At 39.3% G+C, this 17,546-nt stretch overlaps 2 protein-coding genes across 3 annotated transcripts in view; one reads left to right on the forward strand and one right to left on the reverse strand.

The window, feature by feature from the left end:
* Positions 1 to 9,646, reverse strand: part of LOC136877204 (nucleoplasmin-like protein) — a 177,303-nt gene extending 167,657 nt beyond the window's left edge. The window contains exons 1-2 of one of the 2 annotated variants that reach the window (XM_067151030.1): positions 9,435 to 9,646; positions 8,837 to 8,952 (exon numbers count right to left, since the gene is read on the reverse strand). In XM_067151030.1, coding sequence (XP_067007131.1) covers positions 8,837 to 8,952; positions 9,435 to 9,456 — 138 coding nt within the window. In that variant the 5' untranslated portion in view covers positions 9,457 to 9,646. The remainder of the gene's footprint in view (positions 1 to 8,836; positions 8,953 to 9,434) is intronic. The other variant, XM_067151029.1, reaches the window with a different exon arrangement.
* Positions 9,647 to 9,769: 123 nt separating this feature from the next.
* Positions 9,770 to 17,546, forward strand: part of Sil1 (Sil1 nucleotide exchange factor) — a 48,400-nt gene continuing 40,623 nt past the window's right edge. Inside the window, exons 1-4 of the mRNA XM_067150610.2 lie at positions 9,770 to 10,117; positions 10,201 to 10,421; positions 11,977 to 12,215; positions 12,320 to 12,635. Of these exons, the coding sequence (XP_067006711.1) occupies positions 9,943 to 10,117; positions 10,201 to 10,421; positions 11,977 to 12,215; positions 12,320 to 12,635 (951 nt within the window). The 5' untranslated portion in view covers positions 9,770 to 9,942. The remainder of the gene's footprint in view (positions 10,118 to 10,200; positions 10,422 to 11,976; positions 12,216 to 12,319; positions 12,636 to 17,546) is intronic.

The following is a 17,546-nucleotide window of genomic DNA, read 5'->3' on the forward strand; positions in this document are numbered from 1 at the left end:
GTCATTGCACTAATTTGAGGAAGTGGGAAAGTGATCGGCGGTGAACTTGCATAAGGGACCATCTTAGCATCGCATTCGGGTGGTATTGTTTAGAGAATCAAAATCATAAAGCAGAGTGTGTCCACAATTGGAAGGAGACAGAGCGCATTTCGACAGCTCTACTTGAAGACGGAACAAGTTTCGTCAAATGTTTGTGCTTGCAAAGCGTCTACATTATGTCCAGGGTTAGATGTTTCCCCCGAGCGTATCGCCGAACAGGGCACTGTATAGCCACTGAGCTTTCAGGCAGCTCCTTCTTCAGTAACACACATTTAGTATTTTAATATTATCGTATACGATTGCATTATCGAAACCAGAACAGATGTTGCACCTTACATACATAAAGCCATGGGAGGTTTTGGGATCGCCTATTACTGTTTTGGTCCCAGTGTAAGACTAGGAATTCCACGTTATTGTGTTAAAATTTTGAAACCGCAGTCCTTTTATTTGCACACGTTACACGTAAAAACTTTGCATCATTTCGCACTCGTACCGACTAGGACAGCGAGCATGCTTTCCAGCTGAGCTCAAGGTCGCGAATAACCGCAAATTCGGAAGTTTTGACAATATTTTTTTTCTTTATCCAATTTAATGGGGATTAGTGACGGACATAATTGAATATAGTGCATTCGAAAACTTGAGAATCAATATTTATATTAGAAACAATGTTCTCTAGTTCAACATAACCTTTAAAAGTCGATGTAGGCCATAGGCCTAATCTGCGCAGTACAAGATTTCTACAAACTGACTATGAACACTATACTGGTGACCAAATTACAATGGAAGACTTAAAGAAAAAGGGATTTTGCAATCATGTTTGCGGCTTTTGTATCCAATGTGCTTTATTTTATTAGAATAGAGAATTTAAAAATTCTTGTGGTCGATTGTTTGGCTTGATGTTATTGGGTTTTGCAAACAGTTTGACCGACCAAAGTTGCTGAACTGAAAGAAGTTTACAAAGGAAACTGACGAAGTTTCCCCAGTAAAACTGAATGTAAAGTTCCGAGACTTTTAAGTCGCGTACCGGTAATTAATGTTTGAAGCCGGTCCCACGGTCGAACTTGTCTGCCTCTCACCCGGAGGACCCAGGTTCGACTCCCTGATCAGGCATTTTTACCTGGATATGAGGGCTGGTTCCAGGTTCACTCATTCTATGAGTACCTTTAATTGAGACGCTATCTAATGGCGAGATGGCTATACCGGTCTAGAGAGCCCAGAATAACGGACGATAGTATTCGTCACACTGACCCTGCGTCACCTCGTAATCTGCAGGCCTCCGGACAGAGCAGCGGTCGCTTGGTAGGCGGAAGGCCCATTGGGGCTGTAGTTTGGTTTAGGTGTGTTTGTAAGATTTTAAGTATACATATTTCTTTTTTGTGATGTTTAGCCAAATTGTTCAGGGTTCATTCAGTCCCGGATTTTCCGCTTTCCTGTGTTGTACGTTTTGTGGTTCCTCCAAAAACGGAGAATCGAGGTTCCACTGTAGTATCAACTTCGCTATCACTAAGATAGTGTCATGCACTTCCTAACAATATCCAACACTAAAACAAGAATAGGTACATTATTATTAAGAATAAAATACATAAATTATTCGCAGCCACCACGGTGCCAATTTTTGCTGAGTCACATTCTTGCCACTTGTCTTTCACAAACTATACCGAGGTATGGAGCACAGACGAACTATAATATACTAACCAATACACAGATGTAAATAAAATTACATCTACACTGAAGATTAAAAAAACCTATGCTGCACACGCCGAGCCAGGTAGCTTAACCACGTGGTGATGCATTGTGGACAATACACTTGGCAGCCAGGTTTCGAGATTATACATATATCAATATGAATGGCAGCTTGGGATTGGCTGGATCAAGACCGAATACGTACAATCACACTTCACAAACTCAAAAACTCCAAACCAACAAACAACTTTCATCTTACAATGTGATGTCACTTAATTTTAAATCTTGTTCTGTATTCATAAAATTACACTACTACTAGTTGTGCCTCAAACTTGAGAACTCCTCTAATGAAAGATAGGTTAGAAACTCAACATGGCGCAGCCCGAACGGTGTCACGACGCATTATACATTTACACGAGGTTTACCTACATCAGCACATTTAATAATTGTAATAATAATGAGCACTCGAATGAGTATTAAGTTGAAGCGAATTTCATACTTTCCTGTATTCAGCATTTTTGTCTTTTTACATTTTACGAGGTAGTGAGTATCGCACACGTCATTACATAGTAAACAAACAGAGTCACCCATTGGGTTGTGAAATTTTGTAGTGAGTATCGCACACGTCATTACATAGTAAACAAACAGAGTCACCCATTGGGTTGTGAAATTTTGTCCATATGCATATTTCGCTGTGGAAGCAATGTATTTAAGTGACTAGAAAACTGAGAACGCAATATAGGACTCGCAATTCCCCAACAACACAGAATATTCAATATTAAGCAGATCACAACATTGAAAATTCAATCGCTCAATCAAAGTCACTACTGCTTGCTATATGCTATCCATATAGCTATTCATGCTATTGGTTGCTTCACATTCGAGATCACACTTGGTTTTTTTTAAATGTTTATTCAGCTTTCTTTACAATTTATTCCTGGCATAAAAGAAAGGGGTAGAAATTTACAAAGAGGGCCGCAAGGATTATTATATGACATGTTACTTTAAAATGCTGCTATTCTCACCTAAAAATGATTGTGGAAGAGAGATGTGTTCAGTACGCTTGCCAGGGACCAACCCGCCCGCCCCTAGAAGTACATTTACTTTCATAACCAAAAAAACTGTTTTAGATGCCATAGTCCATTGCTTAAGCGGTAATATAACTGACTGGTTGTCGTACGGAAGAGGACGTCAATGACACCTAGGATGAGGCCGATATTTTGGTACCAACCTTTGCAGAAGAAAAAAATGATTACGTGTTCAGCGAAGTTTAAAAGTGCCATGGCGTCGGACGGTAGCTTGACACTTTATCAACTCCTCCTTTAATCTCTAGGCTTACGGCGAGAAATAAAGGTCACTTATTAGCTTTAACATACTTTTGAACATCCAGGCAATCTCGGGGCTACACTCCCTTCAAGAGACCATTTTCTATCGCCGCGGCGCATACTGTCCATGATATACTAACAATTTGCAATTTGTTGGTTATTTTGATCCACCTTTTCAATACAAATTTGTTGGTTATTTTGATCCACCTTTTCAATACAAATAACCAACAAATTGTTAGTATATCATAGCATAGTTCAATACGGGTCTAATAATGAGATTAGTTACATGCATACTGTCCACACAGCAAGAAAAAAAAGTATAGCCATATGAAACCAACAGCTAACAGTTGGCGGCATTGTCGTTCCTCTCGGCGCTACTAGTAGTACAGTGAACTCGCGTGCGCCACCCAGTGGTGAAAACAACGATAAGATAAGTGGTAACTCGCGTTACTAATCCATGCAGCCCTCTTTGTTAAGTTCTGCCAAGACATGCCATAGATTAATGTTCCTGAAAAACGTGCTTCTATTAATGGATAAATACGGTATGTCCATTTTATCTAGCAGAAGAACGAATTTCCAGATTTTTTTGGATTCCTTGGTTTTCCCATAATTTATCGAATTCCCTGACATTTCCCAGTCTCCCATATGGGTGGACACCCTGAATAGTACAGAACTTGTTCCACAAATTCAAATTCACAGGTGGAGGTAACTCAGAATGCGTTACATAATTGCATATATTGGGCATGTGAATGAATCATATCCATGAAATCGCATTATAATTTTTGTCCTAAATGGAAAATAACTGCTTTTAAGCAAATCAAGAGTAAAATTAGTGGTAAGTTAATAAATATGATCATTACTAGAAAAATATACACATACATACTTTGCTACATTATGATTATGAATTCTACTACGTCACAGCGCTTCTTTATGTACGGTAATTCGTTTAACACGTTCGCTGCCGAAGACAACACATATGCGTCATGACTCCATTTTCACTCGGTGCCGATGACGACACGTGCATCACACTCCACGCCAAATATTAAAGCTCGTATTTCCGCCAATATGAATGTAAGACCTGCTATCTGAGCATTGTTAAGGTGTTATTAAACATATGCGCCATCCGGGCATCACATCGATTGTTAGTTACAATCTCTGTAGCCATTACAAGTCGGCATACATCTCTGCGATGTCAAGAGAGAACAGTGAAGTTTCAGAACCTTCTCACGGGAAGAAACCCCCTTGATGGGATAAACAGGCGATTTGCAATTAATAATGATAGCCTGGAAGCTCTCCTGAATGCTAGTGACAGCATTGATAGTGACGACAGTGTGAAAAGTGATTGTAGTCAGCTGAGTGAGAATTTTAATCACGGATGAGTGTGTTGAGTGTCTACTCCCAATTCTCACATTACAGAAGATGAAGACGTAATATCTCACCTCCAAATAACATGACCAATATTTCAGGGCCCATTTCTTGGAGTTCAGATTCATCCTCAATGAAACAAATTTATTGGTCAGCCAAGAATGGTTCCACTGCTAAGTGATGCGAAACCTATTGATTATTTCCGCTTGCTTGCAGATGACAAGTTGCTGAATAACATTGTCACTGAATGTAACGTATTTGCAGAAGAGTTATTTCTGCGAGGAAATGTCACTGAAAAGTCAAGGATTACGGACTGGTACGATGTCACCGTGGACGCGTTCCGTGTATTTTTTTTAGGACTTATGTTTCACATAGGTGTTGTGCAAGTGTCTCGTATTAGGGATTACTGGAAAACGCACAGGTTATTCAACATTCCATGTTTTAGGAACTACTTGAATAGAAATAAATTTCTACTTCTACTGAAGTGCCTCCATTTTGCAAGAAACCCAGCTGAAGGAGATCCAAAACCAAAAGATCGTTTGTATAAAATACAACCAATGATCAAGTACTCCAATGATAAAATGAAAGAGGTTTATGAACCTGGTAGGGAGCTGTGTATTGACGAATCCACAATGTTGCGGCGTGGTAGGCTGAGGTTTCGTCAATACATAAAAAATACGACAAATACAGCATCAAGGTCTATATGCTCACGCAGCCGGCTGTAACGGTTATAAATTTTACCGTCTACAACGGGATAACAGACGACTTAGGTGGGAAAGGCCATGTTGCAAATTTAGTGCTCCATCTTATGCAAGGCCGGCTAAATTTAGGACATGCACTGTATATGGACAATTTCTATAAAACCTATTCTTTATCTGCTACTATTCTCAGTAATGGGACACATTCGACTGGTACGCTCAGAGGTGGCAGGAAGGAAACACCAGCCAGCGTAGTTGAGAGCAAACAAAGTTGGCGAAGTTGTCTGCTCGTGCTAACGACAAAGCCGAGGGAAAATGGCGGGATAATCACAAGAATACCGAATATGAGCTTGACGTGGTGGAGGTCAGCAATAAGAGAGGGGCCAAAAAACTGAAGCCTAAAGCAATAATGGAGTAAAGAAGATATCATTCTACAACTTTCGATTGGTGATAATTGAGGAGTTATTGCCAGCTGACTACAGGCCACCGTTTCGTAGGCTCCCAAAATCTCTCACACCACCTAGAGGGACTCATTTTGCCAGTAAATGTGCGGCCAAGGAGAATGGATGTAGACTGCAGAAACGGTGCAGTGTTACAAAGAAGGGCGGCGCAGGGACAGTACGCTCTACTGCAGCGAGTGTCCAGGACCGTCAGGCTTCTGCCTTGAGAAATGTTTCGAGGAATTCCACAAGAGACAGAAATAACGAACCTCAAACAATGGCATGTCTCCCTGTGTTTGTTGTAGCACACTGTATTGACTAGTTACATTGTTCATACAGCAATAAGATTCTACTGCACTTTTGTATGAAATGTTCATAAACTTAATTTTCTGTTGTAAAGAACAAATACGTATTACGGTACCACGGGAATGTTTGCCGATATCCGAGCGGACGCGAATGTATTAACACTTTTGTGTGTGAAGTCTTCTCTCACAACTTCTTCGCTTTGCTTGACGTTACTTGTGATCATAACTCATTATTTAATATAATTATTGGGGCAAAAGACTACTACAATTTTTCAGCGCACACATCTAAGCACGACGGCACTGTCATTTGTTTGCCTCTCGCTGACTTCTCGCGATGGTCGTGATCGTGCGGTGGACAGAGATGCGAACTGTTGATCTTAAGAACTAGTCATACATTGTTAGGTGCATTGGTGCTACTTTTGAATTTACGAATCTTGAACGGTGATAGCAGCTAGTAAGAAACCCACTGTTCTGGACTGGTTAGGTCCAGTTAGTGACAAAGCCATTGGACTACGATCAAGCAAAGGGCGTCTGGAGGCGCAAGCCTCCCAGGTTTGGGCCGCGAAGCGGCTGTTAGGCCGCTTGCATTTCGTATGGTGATAGCAGCTAGTGACAAAGCGATTGCATTTAGTTGTGTTTTAATTGTGCGCGGGTCGGTAACGGAATTAATTTTACTTGATTGCTGGGAGTGATATCATATCTGATTGTCTCTCAGCCAATGCTGTGTGATTAAGCGATGAACAACGGTGCAGTATAACTGATTAAATAAAGTCATGTAAAATGTAATGTTTCAATGCAACGTACCCCAGAAGTAGTCTTCAGCCATTATAATTAGTTTTTTAATTTGAGAAAAAAATGTATATTTACGTCAAATAATTGATTAAATAAAGTAATGAAATTCGTGATACGACCATGTGTTCTCAACTTATAAAGCGTTAGAACTTTGTTGCTAACAGACAACCGGCAAGCTTCCTCGATCAGTGGCAGTTTTTGAATCAGGTATGAAAATTAGGTTTCTGAATTTTCGTAAATTTTATAGATTTTACTTGAAAACTTTTGTGTTAGCACCGGTGTACATTATTTTAACATTTATTGGTGTATTTAAAGTGAGATCCTAGTCGGCCGATTCTTCCATATTTTCTAACATCGTGATAATAAGAACTTTATGGTATATTTATCTCGTATAATTTTGTGTGATGAATAATCGGTGAGTTGAATGTTCGATTTTTGTTGGCCAATTTCATTTGTATCGTGTATCATCGCGATGACATTAAAAACATTTCTCCCCTGTTCTTAAAAACTCCTGTGTCGTGCAATCAGCTGTTGTTACGGCGGCAACATCGCTTCGTGCATCATTGCAGTGTGACAAACATTGTGCGCAGCTGTCTCGTGCAACCTTGCGCCAGCCCGTGAGCCACCATATTTCTAATGTTACAAGTGGAAATAGTGCAATCTTACTTGGAGAGCGTCTCAGAGAGATATGTTCATTGCTATGTCCAGAAGCACATTTACTTTTTAATTTAATTAAGATTATTACACACCATTTTCACTTCTGAAGTAGCTACTTCTTTTCCTATTGGCCAATGTACAATGGCACCTGATCTCCTTCCCTTGAAGAATGTTGCATCATAATCCATTACCAACCGCAGCAAAATATAAGCGCCAGATCCTATCCTAATAGCCCAGACCAATCGTGTTTCCTCACGAAACCACGGGCCTAGGGCCACTTTGCGACCTCTAACTGTCCAGACCAATGGTCTTGTCCACGGCAAGAATCCTAAGCGACCAGACCAATCGTCTTATCCAGATGCTATCCGTCCGCACGGCAAGAACGGGGAACAATCGAAGCATAGTTCTTAAGTACAGAGGTTGGCAGCACTGAACACTGCTACAGAAAATCCTTTCTGACAAGACTGCGAGCGAGTAAACAAACTGCATTACATAAAATCAGCTTCATGGTCCGTATCGCACTTTAACAGATTCATAACTACTTTATTTTCCACCTTGTCAATACATTAATTACTTCAGGCAAATTATTGGTTAAAAGTGGTCCATGTTTCATATATTATTAACATCTTGACAAAGTATCAATGCTTGAGAGGAAGTGAATCTAAACAAAGGACAGTCACTATGCGTCTGTGTAAATAGTGGCTCACAGGCTGAACTAATGATGCCCTGGACCTCAGGAAGGGAACAAAAGACTGTACAATTAAGCAGAATGCCATAGAAAAGAGTAGTGTCTACAGCAAAGTAGTCGCCGTAGATACGTATCCATATTTCTCTAATAATTTACCGCTAACTTTAATATTGATTCGTGTGAAAACAATTATTATCCCCCCATTTAGGACAAAGATTACAATGAAATTTCATGGATACGATTCGTTCACATAACTGCATATATGTTCCAAACACATGCCCAATTAAAGGAAACAACAGTCACCCAAGCTTCATATGAAAGCTGAATATCACCAAGACTTAACATTGCATCCATTAGACACAGTCCTAAGATCGTACAAACAACCGATGATTAGGGACTCTGTATTGATCCGGATATGTTGAACAATATTTACACTAACAAGGAAATCATCGCACAGCAGGCACAACATGAAGCTGGCCGATATAATGGAGATATATATGCAGATTTAGTTTTATTGCTGAAAGTAAGACTTTTGAAAATATTGTGTATGTTCATTAAGTAGTACTTCCCTACGTGTTTCGCCTGTAATACAGCAGACTTCTTTAAGCAAATTGCTAGCTATTTAATGAGTACTCTGCTCCATGTTTCAGTTAAAGTCCTAAAAACCCAGCCTACGTTTCCAGTCCAGGGTGAAGAACATTCACAAATTTGTTTAGGCCCTATCTTAAGATGTTAAAAAAGAAAAAAGTCTCCGCAGAACAATTAAAAACTGACTAACCTATGTGAACTATTAAATATTCTATCTCAGGACAATCTTGTTCAACAAGAAAACAAAGTTTCATACCTGCTTTATAACAAGTGTCTGATCTCCCTGGTAAGCTATAGGTCTATTGGGATCAGTGTTGTCATTTTCTGGATCCCATGAGCCTGTAGATGCGTCTCCTGCTGATAAAGTCAAACCTAAAAAGAAATAATACACAACTAGTTATTTGGCATCAACCTACGTGATAAAGCACGCTTTCAACCAAAATCAAAACATTCGAAGCCATATCTTCAGAATCTGAATAAGTTGGGACGAAAATAGTTCACAAATTCCAATAATACTCAAATGAGTACAGTCAGTATTTTATTAAGAAGAAACAAATTATGCAGCAAGAAATTAATCATTTAAAATCCACCGGTCCATTTCTAGCCCAAATGAATAACTCCACGCCGCCACAAGGCCGCTGCATAAAATGGAGGGACCAAGCCCGTTTCGTAAATTTTAGTATTATTAATAAAATAATGTATTTAACAAAGAATTATTCGATAACAGTAACTAGTATTATACAAAGAATGAAGAAATAGCGCACAATTTATCCTAAGACGCTGAAAACCATAAAATGGCAACGCACGTAATCGTACCAGCGTCATGTAAAATGTGATATTTCAATGCAACGTACCCCAGAAGTATTCTTCAGCCATTATAATTGGTTTTCGTATTTCTTGAGAAAAAATATATATTTATGCCAAATAATTGATTAAATAAAGTAATGAAATTCGTGATACGACCACGTGTTCTCAACTTATAAAGCGTTAGAACTTCGTCGCTAACAGAAAACCGGCAAGCTTCCTGGATCAGTGGCAGTGTGCGAAGAAATGGCGCGCTTGCTCGTAAGTCGCGATACTAACAGTCACGTGACAAGATATGGTACTACGCACAGATTGTGTTATTTGTTCATTGGTTACAGCTGTTGAGTATTCTGAATTTTGATTGGCTTGTGGTTCGTGGTAACGTAGCAACGACAGTGATGCATAGTGGAGAATTGAAAATTTCTTATGATATTGCGTGTGATGATTAGAATTCTTCTATAATTTAGTTCTAGTAAAACTCAGCAGTTACTTTGCTTCGCGAAAACGATCCCACAAAACTTTAAATTTGGTTATAGTGAATAAAGAGAAGAAGGTAGGATGGAGTGTAGCAAGAATATAGTCATTGTAGTTATATTTATTCTCATATTTCGTTTTCCGGTAGTGTACCTTAAGGAGAATTCTGGTAGAACAGAAAATGCCTCTATTTCTTCAAGACACAGTGAAAAATTATCTGAGTTTAAAGCAACAAATGAATGGCAAACTGTTAAAAAAGGTATGATTCCTTCATTTCTCCACTAAGTTGTAAATTGTAGGTTAGTCATTACTGTTGATTAAATTGCATTTCTTTGATTATAGGTCAACCTATACCTAAAGGTTTGCATGTCAGAGTAAATCTCCAAACTGGTGAAACAGAAGCAAAACTTTTAAGTGAATCAAAAGAAAAGCGAACAGATGTTGCCACTTTACCTGATGCTAAGGAAACTGATCGTGATTCATATGAAGCTCCTCCAGCAGAGAAAGTGAAAGAGTCTCTGCTAAATTTGGTTAATACTGAGGAATATTCTGTCACAGATGAGGTAAAATTGTACTTTGATATTGTGTGTTCAAAAATAATTTTACATCACTTAAAGGTTTAATTGAAGATTTATTAAACACACTGTGTACAAATAACTGATAAATAAAGTTACTGCCAGCTGCATAATTCGTCAGAGAATTACTCCTTGCTAGGCAGAGCAATGTTCACATTGCTGTCCACAGAGAGTGCAGAAGCAATGAGATGATGCCTAGTAAAATCAACTTTTGGCCACAGATCCTGTGTTAGGTAGAAGTGCTGATCAATGCTTTCAACTTTCTTGTCCCTTTCTCTGATGTGAGATTCATATGCTTCTGTATTTTCTAGGCCATTGATCTGTACTCGCTCTCTGGTAAAGAAGTCGGTGTCAGCTTTAACTGCCTCCAGTTTCCAAGTTTGCAGGCATTATTAAAGGTTAAATAAAGTACCATTACCTCTCTGCAATATTTCATTCTAAGTTGAATTCTGAAATGATATAAGAATGTTGCACTTATCACTTCTGAAACATTGGAAATCGTAATATGTCTGTGACATTTTTTGTTCGCTTATCTTGCATGCGCTGCCAGCCTGCAGCATAGGAGTTTGAATAGTCAGAAAATTGAATTAGAAAGAAATGTTATATAATTGGAAATTAAAACAGTAATACATCAAAGAAAAGTGTAGAGAAACGAGGAGGAGGCCTGCATTAACTTATAATACACATCAAATTGTGCATAGTGTGTATGGATACAAAGTCAACCTTAGTGATTCTGTCCTCAGTTTGCACCTATAATCAGTGCAGAGTTCATGAAAACAGTTTTACACAATTTAAAATGAAACCCGTGGACAGAAACCTAGTCATTAAGTTTCTTGGTTCATAAACTCCTTGTGTCCACTCTAGGTTAGTCATGGCATCACTCAGATAGAAATACTACAAGATCTTGTAATGGAAGCCGTGAGCCGCAGCCCTCGTGAAATGTGCTGCATTGCAAAGTTAGGCTCCTTCCATTTGCTTGAATTAAGGGAAGGTGTTACGTAGAAGTGCTGATCATTGCTTGCAACTTTTGCTCCAGTTCTTGTAGGAGGTCCTTATCAGGGTTGTCAGATACCTGAAATCAAAATACGAGCCAGTTGTGCGATCAAGGAAATCTTCTCTTATGATCTAAACAAGACCTATCTCTGCCCAATCATTTTATAGGAATGCCTACAGTAATTAAATTGCCAAACAAAACAAATCATCACCAAGCTCGATAGCTGCAGCCACTTAAGTCGGCCAGTATCCAGTATTCGGGAGATAGTGGGTTCAAACCCCACTGTTGGCAGCCCTGAAGATGGTTTTGTGTGGTTTCCCATTTTCACACCAGGCAAATGCTGGGGTTGTACCTTAATTAAGACCACGGCCGCTTGCTTCCCACTCCTAGCCCCTTCCTATCCCATCGTCGCCATAAGGCCTATCTGTGTCGGTGCGACGTAAAGCAACTTGTAAAAAGAAAAACCACATCATCAACAGAACTGCAGTGGCATTGTCAGACAACAACATGAAGTACCAACTCTAGCTTTATTTTTTGTTCTTTTTCCAGGACATTAAACGTGTCAGGGAGAAGTTTCAATCATATGAGGAACTCAAAGACAAGTTCAAGGAATTGAATCTGACTGTAAAAACAGATCTTGAAGTTATGAATGAACTTTTGACAAGATTTAAAGCTAAACAAGCTGTTCGTGAAGAATCTACTGATGATGATGTGTTAGCAATTCTGACAGACTTGGAATACCTCGTACACCAGTTTGATAATGCTCGTGAATTTATAAGACTTGGTGGGTAAGTTCAGCAATTGAGGGTTTTGTTTTCTGCATAATTAATTGACTCTTTACTTTCTTACTTGATGGATTTTTTTGCTTAGGAAATAATGTTTGAATTTTTAGGTTTACTGATGTGATCCTACCAATTCTGAATGCCACTCGATTTGAACTGCGCTCGGGTGCTGCTCATCTCATAGGATCTGCAGTTCAAAGCAACCCAAAAGCACAGATAGCTGCCCTTGAAAGCGGCAGTATAGGACTATTGTTAAGAGCAGTTGCATTCGACGTCAACCCTACGGTCCGAGCTCGATCCTTGTTTGCCTTGTCCTGTATTGTTCGGAACTTCCCTGCCGCACAAGACAAGCTGGTGAAGGAGGGTGGCCTTACTGTCTTAGCCCAGCTCTTTGAGAGCGACGGACAAGAAGAACAAAAATTACAAGTGAGTTTCAAAGCTAAGTTACCTGTATGGGGAGCAGTAACAATGTGATATTTATTCTATTTGTTAATATCCTTGAATCTGTTGCCTTAAACACTTTCAACCCTGAGAGTGAACTGGGTCTTTTTCCTGTATTTTAACACATTATTATGCAACAGCAGATCTGATTTTTGTATCATGTAAAGGTGTCAGCCATCCAAAATTAAGACTTCCAGCAAGTACATATCTAAGGCACAGGCCTTCTGGGCCCAACTTCTGCGTTCCGGTAGTATTTCGAAGGTGCTCAGATACATCAGCTTTATGTTGGTAGATTTATTGGCACGTAAAAGAAATCCTGTAGGGCAAAATTTTGGCACCTCCGAAAACCGAAAAGTAGTTAGTGGGATGTTAAAACATTATTATTATTACATATCTAAAGTAATTTAATTACACTAGTCTTACAAGAACAGAAACATTCAAGTTATACCAAAAAGCTTGCTCAAACAATAAAAATGAATCACAGGTAAACACAGTGACAATTGAAATACAAAATGTACTGTACCAGGAAGGCATAGGCCCTGGCACATACAAGTTATAAATTTTATTCATGAGCGTACAGTTAAGTTCCTATCATGAACAGCTGGGTGAGAGAAGGTTCTCGTTCTCACTGCGCTGCGTGAGGGAGAGCGCAAGTCGAGCAAGGTCAAGTGACGTCACCACTGCCTGTAGCCTCCCTCCCCTTCAGAATTCTCTCGAAAATTATTTTATGAATTTTTTAACGCCTGGATCAATTAACATGAGACCAACGCTGAATTGTAGTCAATATTCTGGAAGTGAAACCCTGAAAATTGAGATCAATCCATCCAGTGGTTTCCAAGATATAATAAGTTAAAGTTTGGAAAGAATTATCACCCCCTTCATCACCTGATTCCGAGCGCTGCTCGCAGACCGGTATAAATAGGGTCAGTGAACCAAGGTTATAGCCAGTGTGATGTAAGTGTGTGTTCTGCAATTATGCTCTGTCGCGATCCGCGAGGACAACGTAATCACACACGAGTACTTTGAAATAGTACGAAGACGTCGCTAGTAAAGTTTCTTTGCAGGTTATAAACTTCATTTTCCTTGTCCGTATTGAAGATCTACTTGTGATACAATTCCTTTAGTTTTGCCAATTGCCACCTTTTCAATACAAAAAAAATATATTACAAACTTACATATTTATTATGATGTTTACATGGTACATGTTTCACTCCTTTTCGTGAGCATCATCAGCCAAACTATCATTAATCTAAGTTTGTGTAAGATCATAAAACAATTCTTTTGGTTCAAGATTACTCCTATAAAACTAATTGACAATCTTATAACATTTTAAAAGTCACACAACAATAAAATTATGTCTTAAGTTAACACTTTTTGTCTAAAATCTTCTTCAGTCCAAATATTTTATCGCCGAAACTCATCCGGTGAACATCTTTTAAAATTGTTTAAAAATAAGAATTTAAAAAAAAAAAATTGAAATCTGGCTAGTTGTGTTGATTCCCATTGCTTAACTTGTATAATTGTCATTAAAACTTATTTTTAAACAATTTTAAAAGATGTTCACCGGATGAGTTTCGACGATAAAATGTTTGGACTGAAGAAGATTTTAGACAAAAAGTGTTAACTTAAGACATAATTTTATTGTTGTGTGACTTTTAAAATGTTATAAGATTGTCAATTAGTTTTATAGGAGTAATCTTGAACCAAAAAAATTGTTTTATGATCTTACACAAACTTAGATTAATGATAGTTTGGCTGATGATGCTCACGAAAAGGAGCGAAACATGTACCATGTAAACATCATAATAAATATGTAAGTTTGTAATATATTTTTATTGTATTGAAAAGGTGGCAATTGGCAAAACTAAAGGAATTGTATCACAAGTAAAGTTTCTGCCGTGCCGCGACTAAGGAAATATTCTAACGTTTCTCCAACTAAATTGTTGTTAGATAATACTCAGAAGTGTGTTAACTGAGTGAAGCTATAATAGAAAGTGTGAATTTAAGTGTCAAGTATTTCATTTATCAATGTACAACATTGTGAACTTTACCATTTTCACGTAATTTTGAACTGTATCTTTGAACTGTGACAATACTCCAAGTCATTGCGTGTGATGAACTAACATTCTAATATGAAACCACTTCAATCATTCTGAGACGTATTTCTCCTACAATAATACAGTTGTAAACTGTATGAGACATTATTTCACTAGACATTCGTCCAATAACAAGGCTAGAATTGACTATTTTTTATGTAAATTTCTCGATTTTTCGATCGCTCCTACGAGAAACTCAGTGAACATTAAGAACTTTTTATGACGATATTAAGTAGTACAGACTCATGTGTTGTAAATCCAGCCATAAAATCGCCTTAATCTGCAAACAGTATTATTTCAGAGACTGTTGTAGAGACTGTCGTTAATAACATTTTTCAAGTGCTTATGGACTGTGATTATTATTTTACGGTCGAACCTCAGACATAATTAGCGTCAATTATGAACTGTGTCAGTGTTAAATCTTAATTCCATAAACTGTGTGTATATAAAAACTGTGTTTTCCGTAGTGAAAACGATTGTAAGTCCTTACTCCGCTAACCTCATTTACAAACCATACGGTAGCATGGACTGTGAATTTTAAGTCACACATTCAACACCGTAAAATTAATATGAGGATAGAACTGTGCATTACAACCTGTGTCGGTGTATTATATCAATTCTGGCGATATTTGAGAGCTCTATAGTGCCAATTGAACTTTCCGTGTTTCGACATTACCTCAAAGAACAACGGAAATCTTGGCAAAGTGCTGTGAGATTTTGCTGCATCGAACATCGTTTCCAATGTGGGATTTACGTGGTTTCTTCAGCTATGGTACCCATCGAGGGACGTCGACAAGGGAGATTAACGTGGTATCTTCACTGAACGCCACCGGTGCTGAGTTCGAGCCCTGGCTGCACGCTGCGGAATATTCCAGGCACCAAGCCGCAGTACAACACGACACCAACACTTGTAAGCAGATTCCAGGTGATCTTCCCATATTCTGAGTGAGTAATCCTACTGACTAACTTTTAACAAAGCACTCAGATAATTACAGTGCTCGAACAAGTGCTTCGTGTGAATTTCCGCTTGTAATTTATAATCGTTCAAGAGAGGTTCATATCTTGCTTTTGAATTGTAAATTCCTTTTTAAAATCATTCATAAATTGAATTAATTTCACATAGATAAACTTTAGGATTTACAAATGCACTACTTTACGTTATTTTCCACGTAAACGAACTGTAGAGATATACAGCAAGTGATCAAACATTTTTATTTAATCTATCAACTTTTTCATGACGGTATTCGAAAGACTGTAGGTCAGCACCATAAGTGATAGACTTGATGAACTTCAAGGTGCAAAGTGATATTTCTGTATTTGAATTCATATTAGATGAACTGTAGGGTGTATATGGTCTATAAAAGAGCGATACTTATTTTGGACATTCTTGAACAGGCGTTTCAGAAGATAATAGCATCGATCTTCTATTTTGCACTTTTTGGAAAACATTGGCTGGAAATTTGAATTTGAAATTCCAATCGCAGGGTGATTTTTCTGTGAATATCTTTAATAAATTCTATCAAAAATATTTACCATCTATTATTCGCCCTGCGATACTATCCATCTCTGTACCTGCTCCAATAAGAAACCGAACACTACCTGAGATCCTTCCCATACTCTGGCCCCACAGTCATTTCCTCATACAGTACCGTATTTACACTTAAGAAAATGGAAATTGCAACACCATGAAGGCATTGGTCGTTTGTGTTGATTTTTAAGATATGGAACGATGCCATGTAGGTATGTATACGATCAAAGTTTCAGACCCATTGGATTTTTGCTACAGGTCTCCCCACGTGATTGGTCGCAGAGGAATCAACTCCAGTATACGGACTCAGGTGTAGCATAGTTGACTTGCAGTCTGTGCAGTGAAGTGTTCCCCGTCAAACATGCCTCGACGACAGAAAAGAGCACGCTATCAACAACTGTCGCCATTTGAGAGGGCTCAGATAATTGGGCTGTGTGAGGCTGGATTATCGCTAAGGACTGTCGCTGCACGTGTTGGCCGACAGGCATCTACGGTACGTGTATGGCAGCAGTGGTCAAAGGAAGGTACCCACACTTGTAGACCTGGCACAGGCCCAGCGCGACAGACAACTGTGAGAGAGGATTGCCGCATCATTCGGATGGCCCGGATGGAACCCCATGTAACAGCAGCGCAAATTCGAGCAGCTGTGGCACCCCACGTTACACAACAAACAGTTGGTAATCGCCAGCGTGCAGCTGGCTTACAAGCCCGTGTTCCTGCAGAAGGTGTTCCATTGACCCCACAACAGTGACGTGTAAGGCTGACCTGATGTCGAGAAAGATCGACGTGGGTCGACGAATGGCATAGGGTCGTCTTTAGTGATGAATCGCGCTTCTATCTTGCCCACAGTCATCGCCGGAATCGTGTGCGCCGACATACCAGGGAGAGGGCCCGCCCAGATCTTATTGTCGAGAGGCACAGAGGGCCAACACCAAGCATTATGGTCTGGGGAGCTATTGGCTTTAATGTGAAATCACAATTAGTGCTTGTTGAGGGCACTATGACTGCTCGACAGTACGTTGATAGGGTAATCAATCCAGTGGGTGTCCCTATGATGGCGAACATTGCTAATGGGATGTTTCAGCAGGACAATGCCCGGGTTCACACTGCACGCATCTCCAGAGAAGCTCTTCACGACATCACAACCTTAGAATGGCCCGCCAGATCCCCGGACCTCAGTCCTATTGAGCACGTGTGGGACATGATGGGTCGACAACTGGCCAACCGTCCTCAGCCACCCACAACTCTGGAAAAACTGACCCGTGCAGTGCA

This window comes from Anabrus simplex, chromosome 7, assembly GCF_040414725.1.
Source record: "Anabrus simplex isolate iqAnaSimp1 chromosome 7, ASM4041472v1, whole genome shotgun sequence".
Classification (NCBI taxonomy): domain Eukaryota; kingdom Metazoa; phylum Arthropoda; class Insecta; order Orthoptera; family Tettigoniidae; genus Anabrus; species Anabrus simplex.